General features: G+C 37.2%; 4 protein-coding genes across 4 annotated transcripts; 2 read left to right on the forward strand and 2 right to left on the reverse strand.

Moving 5' to 3' along the window:
• Window positions 1-1,215: 1,215 nt before the first annotated feature.
• On the reverse strand, window positions 1,216-4,627 carry LOC124409195 (DEAD-box helicase Dbp80). The gene is made up of 8 exons (XM_046886649.1): window positions 4,379-4,627; window positions 3,607-3,827; window positions 3,339-3,431; window positions 3,039-3,256; window positions 2,776-2,955; window positions 2,447-2,682; window positions 2,101-2,263; window positions 1,216-2,008 (listed from the first exon to the last, which is right to left on the reverse strand). The coding sequence occupies exons 1-8, from the start codon at window positions 4,439-4,441 to the stop codon at window positions 1,755-1,757; spliced, it is 1,428 nt and encodes a 475-aa protein (XP_046742605.1). The 5' UTR covers window positions 4,442-4,627; the 3' UTR covers window positions 1,216-1,754.
• A 522-nt stretch (window positions 4,628-5,149) lies between these two features.
• LOC124409198 lies at window positions 5,150-6,618 on the forward strand. Its single transcript, XM_046886652.1, has 5 exons — window positions 5,150-5,324; window positions 5,571-5,944; window positions 6,049-6,184; window positions 6,269-6,325; window positions 6,409-6,618. Exons 1-5 carry the CDS (start codon window positions 5,322-5,324, stop codon window positions 6,595-6,597), a joined length of 759 nt encoding a protein of 252 aa, XP_046742608.1. The 5' UTR covers window positions 5,150-5,321; the 3' UTR covers window positions 6,598-6,618.
• Window positions 6,619-6,982: 364 nt separating this feature from the next.
• LOC124409194 (actin-related protein 8) lies at window positions 6,983-9,760 on the reverse strand. The gene is made up of 8 exons (XM_046886648.1): window positions 9,611-9,760; window positions 9,280-9,447; window positions 8,556-9,047; window positions 8,109-8,453; window positions 7,854-8,000; window positions 7,486-7,705; window positions 7,260-7,388; window positions 6,983-7,189 (listed from the first exon to the last, which is right to left on the reverse strand). Exons 1-8 carry the CDS (start codon window positions 9,638-9,640, stop codon window positions 7,017-7,019), a joined length of 1,704 nt encoding a protein of 567 aa, XP_046742604.1. The 5' UTR covers window positions 9,641-9,760; the 3' UTR covers window positions 6,983-7,016.
• Window positions 9,761-9,978: 218 nt separating this feature from the next.
• On the forward strand, window positions 9,979-12,741 carry LOC124409196 (vacuolar protein sorting-associated protein 37A). The gene is made up of 5 exons (XM_046886650.1): window positions 9,979-10,249; window positions 11,002-11,191; window positions 11,277-11,394; window positions 11,663-12,202; window positions 12,297-12,741. The coding sequence occupies exons 1-5, from the start codon at window positions 10,161-10,163 to the stop codon at window positions 12,641-12,643; spliced, it is 1,284 nt and encodes a 427-aa protein (XP_046742606.1). The 5' UTR covers window positions 9,979-10,160; the 3' UTR covers window positions 12,644-12,741.
• Window positions 12,742-13,696: the final 955 nt, after the last annotated feature.

Consider the following 13,696-nt stretch of genomic DNA (forward strand, 5'->3'; position numbering starts at 1 on the left):
CTAGAGATGGTCATACAAATCGATTCCGAGACGAAAAATTTTCAGCTCCGAAAATGACCAGAAAAGTAAGGCTAACCCCTTTGGATTTTTGGCGAAAATTTCGACGATTCCGAAAAGTGCTGCAATCAATTCTTTGAGGCACTATTCCGACGTAATTTTTGGAGAGAAATCGATTGAGCGCAATCCCAATACGCTGCGAGCAACGCATCAAAAGTCACAGCCGAAAAACTGCAGATTTTCATCGTCATTTCTCTCCTGTTGGTCCGACGCTCTTTTTCATGTGTTTTCTGAGTTCCTGGGGGTCCAATTACCCTAGAGATGGTCATTCAAATCGATTCCGAGACGAGAAATTTTTGGCTCCGAAAATGATCAAAAAAGTAAGGCTAACCCCTTTGGATTTTTGGCGAAAATTTCGACGATTCCGAAAAGTGCTGCAATCAATTCTTTGAGGCACTATTCCGACGTAATTTTGGGAGAGAAATCGATTGAGCGCAGTCCCAATACGCTGCGAGCAACGCATCAAAAGTTACAGCCAAAAACTGAAGATTTTCATCGTCATTTCTCTGCTGTTGGTGCCACGCTCTTTTTGATGTCTCTTTCGTATTCCTGAGGGTCGAATTAGTGGAAATAGCCTAGAGTCCTGTCAAACGATTCCGAGGCAAAAAGTTTTCGAGCTCAGCAAATCGTAATAAAGGAAGACTACAAATCCCTTTGGATTTTTTCGGTCTAAATTCAGCCGCAATACTTGCCTGCATTGTATCGAAGTAATTTTGCGAGAGGAATCGATTACGCGCAGTATGAATACACCTTTAGCTGCTTCATTTCGCTTCTTCATTTTCTATGTATTTTCGTATATTTAATCGACAATGCTAGTTTTCCAAATTATTTGAATAAAAATGTAATCAATCGATTGTAGGATCAATTGATCTCACCACGTGGGACTCGACACGCGTCATTTTGCCGTTGCGTCAGCACCCGTTTTCATCAGCTATTTTTTCCGCCAACGGAGTGACGTTTCCGCGAGAAATTACCGTCGCTAATTTGCGTATCCACGTAAACGTGTGGTACAGTGAATATGAATCTATTGCATTCCGAATTCCGACGTGAAACTTAGAAATCGTTAGTGCTATCAAACTTGATCGGAATCTACTTGCAGGTAGTGAACCCATTGATCATCGTATCTGACTTGTTGTTCAAAAAACACATGAGTACACATTTTTTACGAAACATATCTTTATTCATTTATTCAGAATTCACACTCCATGTAAATAAATTTATGATACCGCTTGCAAGATCCGACATGGTAAAGCTGGAATAAATTGTACAAAACTATAATTCCAGAGCACAGCTCTTTTTAAAAGTTTTATCACATCAGGTAATAACATGAAAAAAAAATAAATAGTATAAACGTAATGTTCCGTACGTATGTGCAATACACCTATATTATTCGTATCGCACAACATATCACACACCCAACTGAATCGGCTGTTAGAATTATAGTGTAACTAACTTATCACAAAACTAAACGTTGCCCGAAATGTTACATCGCCGTATCGTAAATATTTACCGTGTAGAAAATCTTTTGTAACCGATAGTTTTGTTATAATGGTAAAATTGAAACATACGTCATCATTCAATAATCTCAACTTATAACAAAGTACAGTCCTGATATCAAAGTGTAAAAGTTTCGACCATAGTCTTTCAAGTAGGATAACATTTATGATCTATTATACCGTATATACTAATTCTATATTTTATGCGCCGATTTTTTCAATCTCCTCCGCATCTTCTGCATCGAGATAGTGTATCTTCTTCCCGAAATGTTTTTCTATATCTTGACAGACTTGCATCGCATGCGATGAATCGACTAGATTGATAGCGATACCAGATTTTCCAAATCTGCCCGTTCGCCCGATCCTGTGCAGATAAGTTGCACAATCTGCTTGCCGTTCTTGGTCAACTGGCAGGTCGAAGTTCACAACGATTGTTACTTGCTCGACATCAATTCCTGAACATTGAAAACCGGTTACTCACATGAAACAAAGTCTTGCCGAACTCAAAAGCGATATGATGACTAAACGGGCGGTTCTATTCTCTTACCTCGAGCCAAGACATTTGTGGTAATTAAGACCTTTTCAAGACCTGCTCGAAATCTGTCTAAAACAGCAATGCGTTGCTCGACGGTCAGGTCACCAGATAAAACTGCCACAGCGTGACCGTCTTTGCTCATCTTTTCTGCTAGCCAGCTGGCTGTTTTTCTTGTCTGTATAAAATACAATGTTATATAAGTATATATTTCAATTTGAGAATATTTATATAGGATGTCTGAGCTGGACTTAACTGACGAGTCAGAAATTTCTTGATAAAAGAGGAACATGATTAGAAAAGATAGTACGAAACTAAAGTAAAAAAAAGTAAAATGCAATTGTGTGCACAATGTATTTACATGACAGAAAATGATAGCTTGTCCAATGGTGATCACGCCATAAATATTGGTGATAGCTGTGTACTTTTCATCCATGTTCTTGCACTTGACGTAGTACTGTTTGATGTTCTCCAAACTTTCCTCCTCTTTTAGCAAACGTATTATCAACGGATTGCTCACGATTATCTCAGCAAATTCCATCACTGCCGTTTCATACGTTGCAGAAAAAAACATCATCTGACAAGTACGAGGCAACATTCTGAAATATATGAGAGAGAATTCTGCTATGACGCTATTGCACTTGGTCAAAATAATAGAAGAAATGTCTTTCAGGTTTGGCTTGTGATCTTACTTGTGGATCCGTATGCACTGATCCTGGTGTCCTTGAGTGGCAATCATTACATCTGCCTCATCCAAAACAAAGACCGAGATTTTTCTCAGATCAAAAAATCTGAACTTTATAGCCCAATCCAGAACTTTTCCTGGAGTTCCAATTATTATATGGTTAGTGATTTTCGATCCTCGAGCAACTGAAATGAAAATTCATAGATTTGATGTAACTAGCAGAGTCAGTGACCAAGTTGAAAAGAGAATATATTAAATTCCTAATTACTTTCTTCTCCTCGAACAGCATATTTCAGCTTAATTTCTGGACAAAATTGAGACATTTTTGCCGCAACTTCGCCCGTTTGAATGGCCAATTCGTACGTAGGTGATAGACAAAGAACTTGGGGATAGTCCTTGTTGGGGTCTACTCGGCTCAGCATAGCTAAAACAAAGGCTGCAGTCTTTCCGGTACCAGACTGCGATTGCGCAATCATATTTTGTGGTCTAAAACACATAAAAAACTTGATCAATTCTTTGTACCATCAAAAAATCAGATTGCATGTTTAGGCTTCTTATCGAAACTTACGGATCTGCAAGTAGGGTTGGAAGAGCAGTCTCCTGAATTTTTGAAGGCGCATTGAACCCCATTGCATAAACTCCTTTCAAGAGTGCTGGCTTCCTAAAAAACCACAAGTTACCGGTTATTTGCGTTATCATATATGTAACTATAACTATTGCACATGGTAGTTGTGGCATGTACTATAATACGTACTCTAATGACAGGGATCAACTTTACTACATAGTACATATTCTCAACTGCAACATGTAAAAGATTGATACCAAACAATACTAACAAATGGAGTGCTTCGAAGGTCTTAATGCTGTACAAAGGGGATGTGGGATCTTTTCGTTGAATCTCTATATCCTTAGTGGTCTCAACTAGCCCTTTTCTGATAATCTTCTGCAGCAATGATTTTTCTGCAGGTGATATCTGATCATCAGTTTCATCGCTTTTCGACGATTCGCTTCCTTCTTGTGGTGGTGTTGTAGGTTGAGATATACCCAAATTTGTCACCTTGATGATAAGTAAAAATAAGAGTAATGTATAAAATAAAACAAAGAGAAAGAAAGTATTTTATTCCAAATAACTGGCAAGAAAAAAAAATTATTCATTAATTATTCATATAGCAAAGTTGCCAGTTCCTCTAACATTTACTGCTTTAGTTTGCATATTCGTATGACACTGAACCTGGCAACTGATCTGCTAGATTGTCATTAGATACTAGTTAAAGTTTGTGCGTCGGACCTGCTTATCTACTAGTTGAGGTATTTAGAATCATGGTGAACATTAGTGGTCAGAAATTCAATACTTGGTGAAAGAATAAGCAGAGTATACGGATTTAGAACAGAGTGACAAAAAATATTCAAATGTAATATTTGCAAATACCCAGAGTGAAACTATTTTGTATATTAGACAATAGTATCAAAAGTATTTACAGGAGAAAAATGTTGATTGTGAAAGTTTATTGACAGATGCTGTGTATCAAAATAAAATTTGTTGCGATATCTTTGTCAAGCAAGTAAGGTTTTTAGGTTATGCCGGAGTTGAAAATATTCCTACGTTACCTTGGAGGCGAGGCTTTCTTGCTCGTCGGTATATTTCGCCCAGTCCACTTTAGGTGTAGCCATAATTAAGAAAAACCGTTAATAATGCTTGGAAAAATCTGCTTCCTCCTCTTTCGATTCAAAAGCACTATTTTATCTTATTTTTTTTGTCACTTGCAAGCGTGCTCGCAAAGATCGGCCGAACAGCGACCTATTGCGACCTATCGCCACAACTATCGTTTCATGGCGTATCGTGTTCAAAAGTGTTCACAGTTTTTTTTGTTTCATTTTTACACTGTTTACCAAAATTTTAACCGACTTTGGAAAACGATAGCACCAATTTATTCACCACTGCATCGGAATACAACTAGACAGAAAAAAGTTAGAAATATTTCGTAGTATTTTGCCAACCATTGATGCTAGGTCGTTCTAGATACTTGTCTGAATTCTTCAGTCTACAATTAATGGAACACGCGGCCCCTGAAAGTCGATTCCAATGATTTGTTTTAGGCTCTAGAAATTACAAAGAAAGGAGGGTTAATCCCTTAAAAATTTTGCGGCTCACTTTCTACGGATTTTTCAAAATCCTAGAAATGATTCAGTCAAACGTTTTATTAACGAAATTTACGACATCAACTGATTGCTCATTGTCAGCTGTCGATTACCGACATGCGTTAACCCATGAACCCAACGTTGACTCGCCATGCGTGCATGTCGAAAATTAATTCCAAAAATCAATTTTGGTTAGAGAGCGCTACGAAGTCGGGCAGAGCTTAACCCAGAGATCTGACAGAAAGAAACTTACTTCCGTTCTAATGTGAGTGCCATGCGTATATGGTGTATATTTGGCGGGAACAGAGCAGAAGCTGAACGCAAACTGTATAACGCTACTCCAATTTTCATATTGTTAAATTATTTAATACGCCAGATTAATCGTTAGATTCACAGGAATACATAGAAAGCCATGGTAAGAAATTAGTCATTGAATAACCTTACTAACCACATAGTAGTGCACTAGAGTGTGTAATTTCAGAGTGTAATCGCACAGCAACACAAAATGAAACAATACAATTCTATATTTTCACCATATCCACTTGATATTGAATTATGATAATTGAGTACCTTCGAAGTGGTTCTGTGTATAAGTACCGACAACTTTAATGCAAAGAGGAATTATATACTTATTAATACCAATTTACTTACATTGCCGCAGGATGATTCAGGTAGCTCGGATTTCTCGATACACAATGCAAACCCCCAGGATTTTACTTTGGAAGATACGTTGGGAGTATTGACGGATTTGAAATCGGAACGAGATCAAGAACTAGAACAATTGTACGATGTACAAATAAATAACAAGTTTTTCTGTTCGATCGATGCATCGAGAATCTCAGAAAGACACCATCAATACGTATCGAGTTTCTTAAAACAGATATCCAATGATAAACCTGACGATTATCCCATACCACGTACTCTGGATATGTTTTCAACCACTGTTGCAGTGTTGACTGAAGAAGTTCAAAATGCGCAAGAGCAAGTTGAAATTCTCACTGAGGACCTTGAACGTACAGAGAAAGAAATCAGCCGGTATACTCCTTTACAGTCTTCAATTTCACTCAAGTTTTCCATATTTACATAGGGTATCATATATATGTATAAAATACATTAGACAGAATATCAATTAATTGTAGATTGAAGGAAAAGAAGCAGGGTATTGAAAAAATGAAAGAATCCTGTTTAGCAGCCAATAACATCATAGCCAGTAAAACTTGGGCAGAAGAACTTCGTATAACACATGAGATATTTAAGGAAGTTAAACAAGAAACGGTGAATATAATTTCCAATAGATTTGTCATTCTGTAATTCTTAAAGATATATTGTCAAGTAATGATGATTTTTTTTGTTTTTCAGCAAAGAGTCGTATCAGAGATCTTTCCAGATAACGACCATGTGAAGAATTTTTTAGCAGTAATATTCTCATCTTTATCAAATAATATAGATCTCCTTTATTATCTAACCTTAAAGAATAATGCTGATTTTGTACGTTCCAGGAATTGTGTTCCGCGTATTTCTCCAGCGGTGACGACATATATGTAGATTTATTACCCGAAGTTACAGATGCTGCCAATTTTCTACTTGAAGCAGATTTAATTGTACGTCATCGATATGATGAAAATAAAGTTAGACTTGTTGATCTGTATGTGATCTCAAATTATTTTCACCTTCCTTTAACCCCCTAATACATATAAAGCAACGACAACTCCATTCTTTCGTCATCGTCGACAAATGTATATCCCAACTTAACACTAAGGGGTAAATACAAAATCTTCGCTCAATGCAAATAGCCAGTAACATTCACTTCTTAGATTTAACGAATATTACAGTAGTTATAATTATGAAGAACTGCGATCCCTACGTATTCCAACAAAAAAAGTAGTTTGGCAAAAACCTAGCATGTCAAGTATTTATACACAACGTGTGGTCAGTAAGAAGTGGAAAGCTTACATAAACTTATCGTAAATATGTACAACGTTTTATAAAAACGAATATGCTTATCACAGACTCAATAAAATTATTTGAATCCAAGCAGAATAATTGTTCAACTGATCTATGGGTGCTGTGTTGACCAGAACGAACTCTGTCAGTCAGTTACAAGTTTTCACCACATAAATGGGGCTCTCTCTCTTAAAATTCTGACACCAATTTGCTCCCATTCTTGACGACCAATCCACAACTCTTGTGCTGATTCTAAACAACTCAATATCGCAGCACCCTTCCAAGCTGTCATCCCTGGGTCCATTTCCTTGGGTTGTGTTATAATGTCGAGTTGCTCTATAAAGAGATAACAACTATTAAAACCGAATATTTAAATTCGATGACGAATATTTGTCATGCAACGCACCAGCCCTGTACATGTACGGAATTTGCAAGGATATTCTATTGTGCAGCCACATTCCTATTCCCTGGAACTTCATTCCAGATCCAACTACCAATATGCAACTGTACATTTTACGTTTCAAATCATCAGTTGCTGCAAATGAAATTTTCCGGTAAATTAACGACATTAGTATTATTTTGAAAGAAATCAATTGCCAGATATGCTTTATGGCAAGTGGTTGTAGACTTACGGCATCGATCGATACTTTGTAGAACAGCATGATCGAGCCCCAAAAGTTGCTGGGGACCAACAACGAAATCTCGTGGGGTATCTAAGTCGCGAATCCCCAAACTAATCGGCGCCGAATCAACGGCATCAACGACGACCTCTTCCTCGCCTGTCACAGCTGGCGTAGCAACTTCCTCGGGCATTTCTAATGTCTGCTCCAAATTCTCCTTTGCTCCACGTCTCTAGAGAAGATGAACATGTTGAAACAGACATTTTGTAAATGGATGCTATTATTCTATACTTTATGTAAAAATTGTCTCTCATCTTCGAACAATCTTACAATTCGTTGCAAGCAAATCAGAATAATATAGGACGGTTCAACTTGCTTACGCTTGTCTCTCGTAAATAATTTTCATCATGTGGATCTTCTGAATCTCCCATCGAGCGTTTTTGTGTATGGACAGTGTGCATTCCAGTAACTTTAAACAACTCTGGTTGAAATAAACTCAGAGGTGCCACTAGGCATTCATCGCCAACCTGCAATGGGATTTATGGAAAGATTGAATATTTGTTTAAAACAAATTTTATCCATGTACACTACAATAACATCATGCGTACATTCTTTCAACATTTTTTGCATATTACCTGCAATGTGTACTTCTCGGTTGGGATTTTAGGTTGTCGAACAATGAATGTCTTTTCTTGGGATCCACAGACATTCAAATCGACGTGACAAAAATCCCTCTTCAATTGGTCTAGAAGCAATGCATCGAGCCTGTTGGATGCATTGCAAGTTTTATAGGGAAATGCACACTTTTGTAAGAGCCAGAAAAACGTTTGTGTAATATCTGCGCCTCCAAAGTCCATCCGTACTCGCGTATTTCTGTGAGAAATTCCATCTTCTACACAGGAAACTGACGTTTTTTGATCTCCAACATCAACAACGCAGGCATATCCTAAACCAGCACCAAACGTAGCTGCAACGTGATCCTAGGAACATTTGAATGCTCTTAAAAGATGGATTTCCGATGAATCGTAAAATTGTACATAAATGGGTTTTCATATTGTATGCCAAACTGAAATTATAGAAACCTGTAACAGAAAACATCCTCCGAAGCCCATTTCACACAAAAGAAGGGTTGTCAACTCTTTCAAGTAATGTCTGTTGTAAATATCGGGGACAACAAGCACTGCTCGATAATGGCGTAGATCTTTCAAGGGGACGTTCATTTTTTTTGTTAAAACATGTTCCCAGATTATCTTTAGATTTGCTAAAACAGCTCTAAGGCTTCCTCCGGGTCCCGAGTGAACATTCAATTCCCCTCTCTTGTATGGGAAATGAATATTGAAATCTGCCTCTGGATTGAGGGATAGAATATCATCACCCACAACCACTTCTTCATCGGTTTTTATCCATTCTCCGCCGGACGGTGAAAGGGTTTCTGGATTCGATCTTCGATTGAAAGCAGCTATTTGCTGTGGAGGTGTTGCGTATCTTCTTCTTCCGTCAGACTGCAGACAGGATTGTAGAGTGTGAGAAACTTGAAGACGAGATTCCTCCATTGCTTGCGTGAGCTCCTTGGTCTACAAGAAATGAATAGAATATCAATAATGTAAATTCGATCAATTTATTTCTAATTTAACGTTGATGGGCAAAATCTTGATTGAAGTCACAGAAAATGTTATAAAACCAGGAGGAACAAAATGCAGCTTTTTTGAATGTAAACAGCCTTTTTTTTTGGAATGATCAAGGCGAAATTTTAATTTGCACAAATAAGCTTAACTCTAGGAATCCGTTTCCAAACTGATAACTTACTTTAGGAACCTGAGATGGAAAGAAGGGATCTTTATATGCCAATCCTCCTTGCAGCCTCTTCCTTGCGACGGCATTAAGGAGAACATTGGGATTTAGATCAGAGGCTCGACCCATGCGAAGATTCATCGATCCTGGATGTATAATTATTATCGTCTGCGCCTGTATTTGCTATGGTAATAAAAAACGGGTTGTCAGTATTTTCTCAATTATATAACTAAAAAAATCTACTGATATAACGATCAATTTTACGCTTCTCTCTTAAGGAATAATAGATCCATAATAAAATCGTAATGCACATTCGAATACGTAAATGGTCATATCGACGAGTTACCTCGGCACATGATTCCTGGAAAACTGGCATAACTGCTGTATAGTGCTAGATCAATGTTGTCCATACACGGAATATAATTTCTGTATATGTATTGCAAAAGGTTCATTCGATAATTACGAACACCTCGTTGTGAGGTTATGTTTACTTTGATGTTTGAACGCCGTCAAATCCGTCAACAATGATTTTGAGAACATAACATGTGTTTCTGCGCAGCCGCCTCTATGGACCAATCCTTAAGTGCCGACCATGTGAAAGTCATCTTGGATTTTGAACCAATCGCATTCAGGGTCATCTAAAAAATGGCTTTCGCACGGTCGGCGCAAAATGAAACGAAGATGCGCCTGCCGGAGGAACAGAGCTTACGTTCTTATGCCGTCAACTATGCCTCGTAATGTCAAGGAACTCGAAACGTGCATATCGATATTCGACAGACTCTCGCAGGGTGAAGTTGGTCACCATTGCAAAACATATGTTCCGGATGGTTGGTTTGACGGTTTGACAGTGGGATTGACGGATAAGCGAATGATTTATCCGATATCAAGGCATTTAAATGTTATCGCGAATATTCCGTGGAGAAAATGAGAATGCCTCTGTTAAGAGAAAGCGGCAAATTGACACCCTGAAAATCTTTAACGATAAGTAAGAGGAAACTTGACTAGATAAATAACGTAACCTCGGGTTAACCTCATCTATTATTTTCTTATCATCCGCTGCGATTCGTTAACAATATAATGCTTAACCTTTTATTACGATATATTGTCATCATTACTCAAAGAGCTTTATTTCAACATTTGCATTTCCTCCGTCATTTCATTTTCCGAGTATCGCTAAATTCCCGTAATATTTCATATCCCCACTTACCTCCTAGTCGTCATTTCAATTGACTCATTGTTCCAGTAATTGGCTCAAACATTTTCAATTTATCAATCGATTTCAACTATGATATATATCACAGCATCTAGCTAAACTTATTCTAATTCCGATTCTTTGTAAAATAATCCAATCCTGATAGATATACCTCCTATGAAAAATGGTTTAAAAATAAATAAGTAAAAAATAAACGAAACCCAAACAAAAGGTAATGTCAAACCATTGAATTCTGCTTTTAGATTAAGAAAGTCTATCATACAATGGAACCTACTTTCTCAATTCTAGCCCCTGTTCTTTCGAAAAACTCGTGTCTGGAATAATTGAATTTTATCATCACTATCTTTTTGTGTGCAGAAAGCTTGTATTGTTTAAACCTAAGTAAAAAACAATGTTTACTTAGAGTAATCAGTTCACTTATTAGCACATACTGAGTTCAGTTCACTGAATAAAAGTCTATATATATATATATATTAACCTTGGTTGAAGTTCTTGGGATAACTGTTGGGATTGTGAATTTTCAGTGTAGTCGAGCTAAGAGAGGATGTGGAGTACCAAGTTCAGTTTGATGCAGGGGATAGGCGAATGGCTATCATGGTCTCCCTCTCGCCTGAATTTCCCCTAGAAAAACCTGTTCTCAGAGTATCTCCTCCGATTAATCATCCATGGTGCAATGAGCACAATGAAATCATCAGTGCTCCGGGACTACTAAATGTAAATTATAAACTGCAATTTTTATATCTAATCCATTAGGAATTTAGCATTGAATAGAATTAAACTATTTCTATCTTTTATCCAGTTTACGGTACACAGCGACCTTGGCAGGGTGGTCCAAGCCATCATTAGAGAGTTCAGCAAAAACCCACCGAAACTTATAGAAGATAGTCCACCGCCGGTCTCTTCCGTATGCCACAGAGGTTTGTGCTCATCGCTTATCATCAATTTGGAATCTAAGTCATGAATTTGCTTTGCATAAATCCAGTCACCACTGTTACCCTTTCGGTTTTTCTATTTGGTACCTAATCAAAAACAATAGCGTTACAGCACTGATTAGATTAACAAACAATGCATGCATGATAAAGGTTTCTGTTTATAGTGCACAAAGAGGCCAGGAATAAATCAAGTAGTTTAATATCTTCAATGGCAATGATAAATTGTGAAACTTTAATAACAATGCTGTTGCAGATTTGAATGATAGAGTATCGCCGTCCTATGCCCTACAACAACAGTACCCCGAGATACCGTCGACTTCGTATAATTCTTATTACAACACCCACTACCCACAATATTCGTCGTCAAGTACAAATACGAACAACACGGTTTACAATTATAACTACACAAACTCGGGTAACACATATGCGATAGAGAGTCAAGCTAAGTCCTTTGCTTCGACTTCCCATCTTTCTACTTACTCACCAAGTTCAACCAGTAATTCTTTACACAGTACTAAAGCTCCGTGTTGTTCCTCCAATCAATATGCCAATACCCCTTATCTCAATTCGCATTATGGTGGTACAAATTATGGACAAACGACACAGACTAACGTCAGGTCCAAAACACCTCAGTGCTCAGAATTTCCAGAATTGAATGATATGAGTACAGAGGAATTGCAAAAACTCGGTGATGATGTCGATAGATTAGACGAATTTTTGGAGAAGCATTCCCAGATAAAGGATCTCAATACCACAGTAGAAGACGCCATCGATTGGGTTGAAAATACAGCTAGTAAGTTGAAATGAATAATACAGTTAATGGTATATCTCATAGGTATTTGCATCGTAGACTGTGAATATTAATAACCTGCCGAATTTTTTCTCAGGGGCAAACCTGCTAAAGGAATCTGAACTCGAAGAACTTAGAAATCAAGTAGCGGAGAAAGCTGAAAGAGTAACGATTCTAAAAGCTAGATATGACCAGCTTAATCAGAACTACAATAAATTGTCAGAAGTGTTCACGCCAGACCACATAAAGAACTGCTTAAAACATGCGGCTGACGAAAGCCATGAAAAGAGTGAAGCGATTGCTGAAGATTTTTTGAACAGAAAAATTGACGTCGAACGTTTTTTGAGCACTTACGTAGAATGTCGAAAGCTTGGTCAGGCGCGCCGAACTAAGGAAGAAAAGTTAGCTCACCAATTGAACGAACTGAAACGGGCTGGTTACTAATAATGCTATTGACAAAAGTGTAAAATTCCGTTTTCTATCTAACCGAATGAACTGTACATAATATTTAGTTAAATTAAATGATAATTGCAAATTTGAAATTGCCTGTGCATTTACATACTATAAATCATACTTGTCACTGCTGCTACGATCAGCTAAAAGAATTCTAAAATTATCACACACACCATGTGCTATGGAAGGAACGTTACCATGTTATGTGATAGATTTCAAATTAATTTGATTCAACGTCGCAAGCAATATATCACTGCGTAAGCTTATAAGTAAGCTAAGTCTACATGTTCGACAATGATAAGCTAATCGCTGCTGCAAGTTATTTCTTTGCAAGAACAATTTTTTCACAGTATTTACACAGAACATGAAAAATAAGTATGGTGAAAAAAAATTTATAATCATCGATTTGAGCATCAAATTAATTTGAAACGTAATTTTGCGATGGCTTGCAATGTGTTTTTTACTACATAAATATCACGAAATACGACAGTCAATTTTATTGCATTGCAAGCTATGTCGTTTGGTTTTGTACATGTTCCTAATATTGCAATAGTATTAGCTAATGCGAAAGGATGTTAAAACACGTAGGTCGGAACAACTTGAACTTCGCTTTGATAAATGTCAAGACGAGAAATAAAGCAGAAACAGAGCTCTGATATCAGCATTCATTCGTTCAATATACTCATTTCATATCTAGTGTATCAAGTGAAGTTAGGTGAGAGAAATTAATCAACTTGTAACACAAGTGACTCATTCCTTCATTACTTACATCGAATTGATAATGATCATCCGAAAGATTTGATAGTATTCAGTTATTTACCTGAACTTCAAACAGCACTGCATATCTGTTGATACTTCAAAAGTAATAAAATTTTCAACACTAGTTGACTGTCTGCAGGGTATGTTGAGCTGAAAAATGTGCATTCTTCAAAGACGTGTTGTGCTTCACATTGGTATTGCATTGCTGTGTCTACTATAACGATTGAAAATCTTTAGTGATAATTGTATCATACTAGGATTTCCGAAAATATAAACGATTATTTA

The sequence above is a fragment of the Diprion similis genome, chromosome 8 (assembly GCF_021155765.1).
Source record: "Diprion similis isolate iyDipSimi1 chromosome 8, iyDipSimi1.1, whole genome shotgun sequence".
In the NCBI taxonomy this organism is placed as follows: domain Eukaryota; kingdom Metazoa; phylum Arthropoda; class Insecta; order Hymenoptera; family Diprionidae; genus Diprion; species Diprion similis.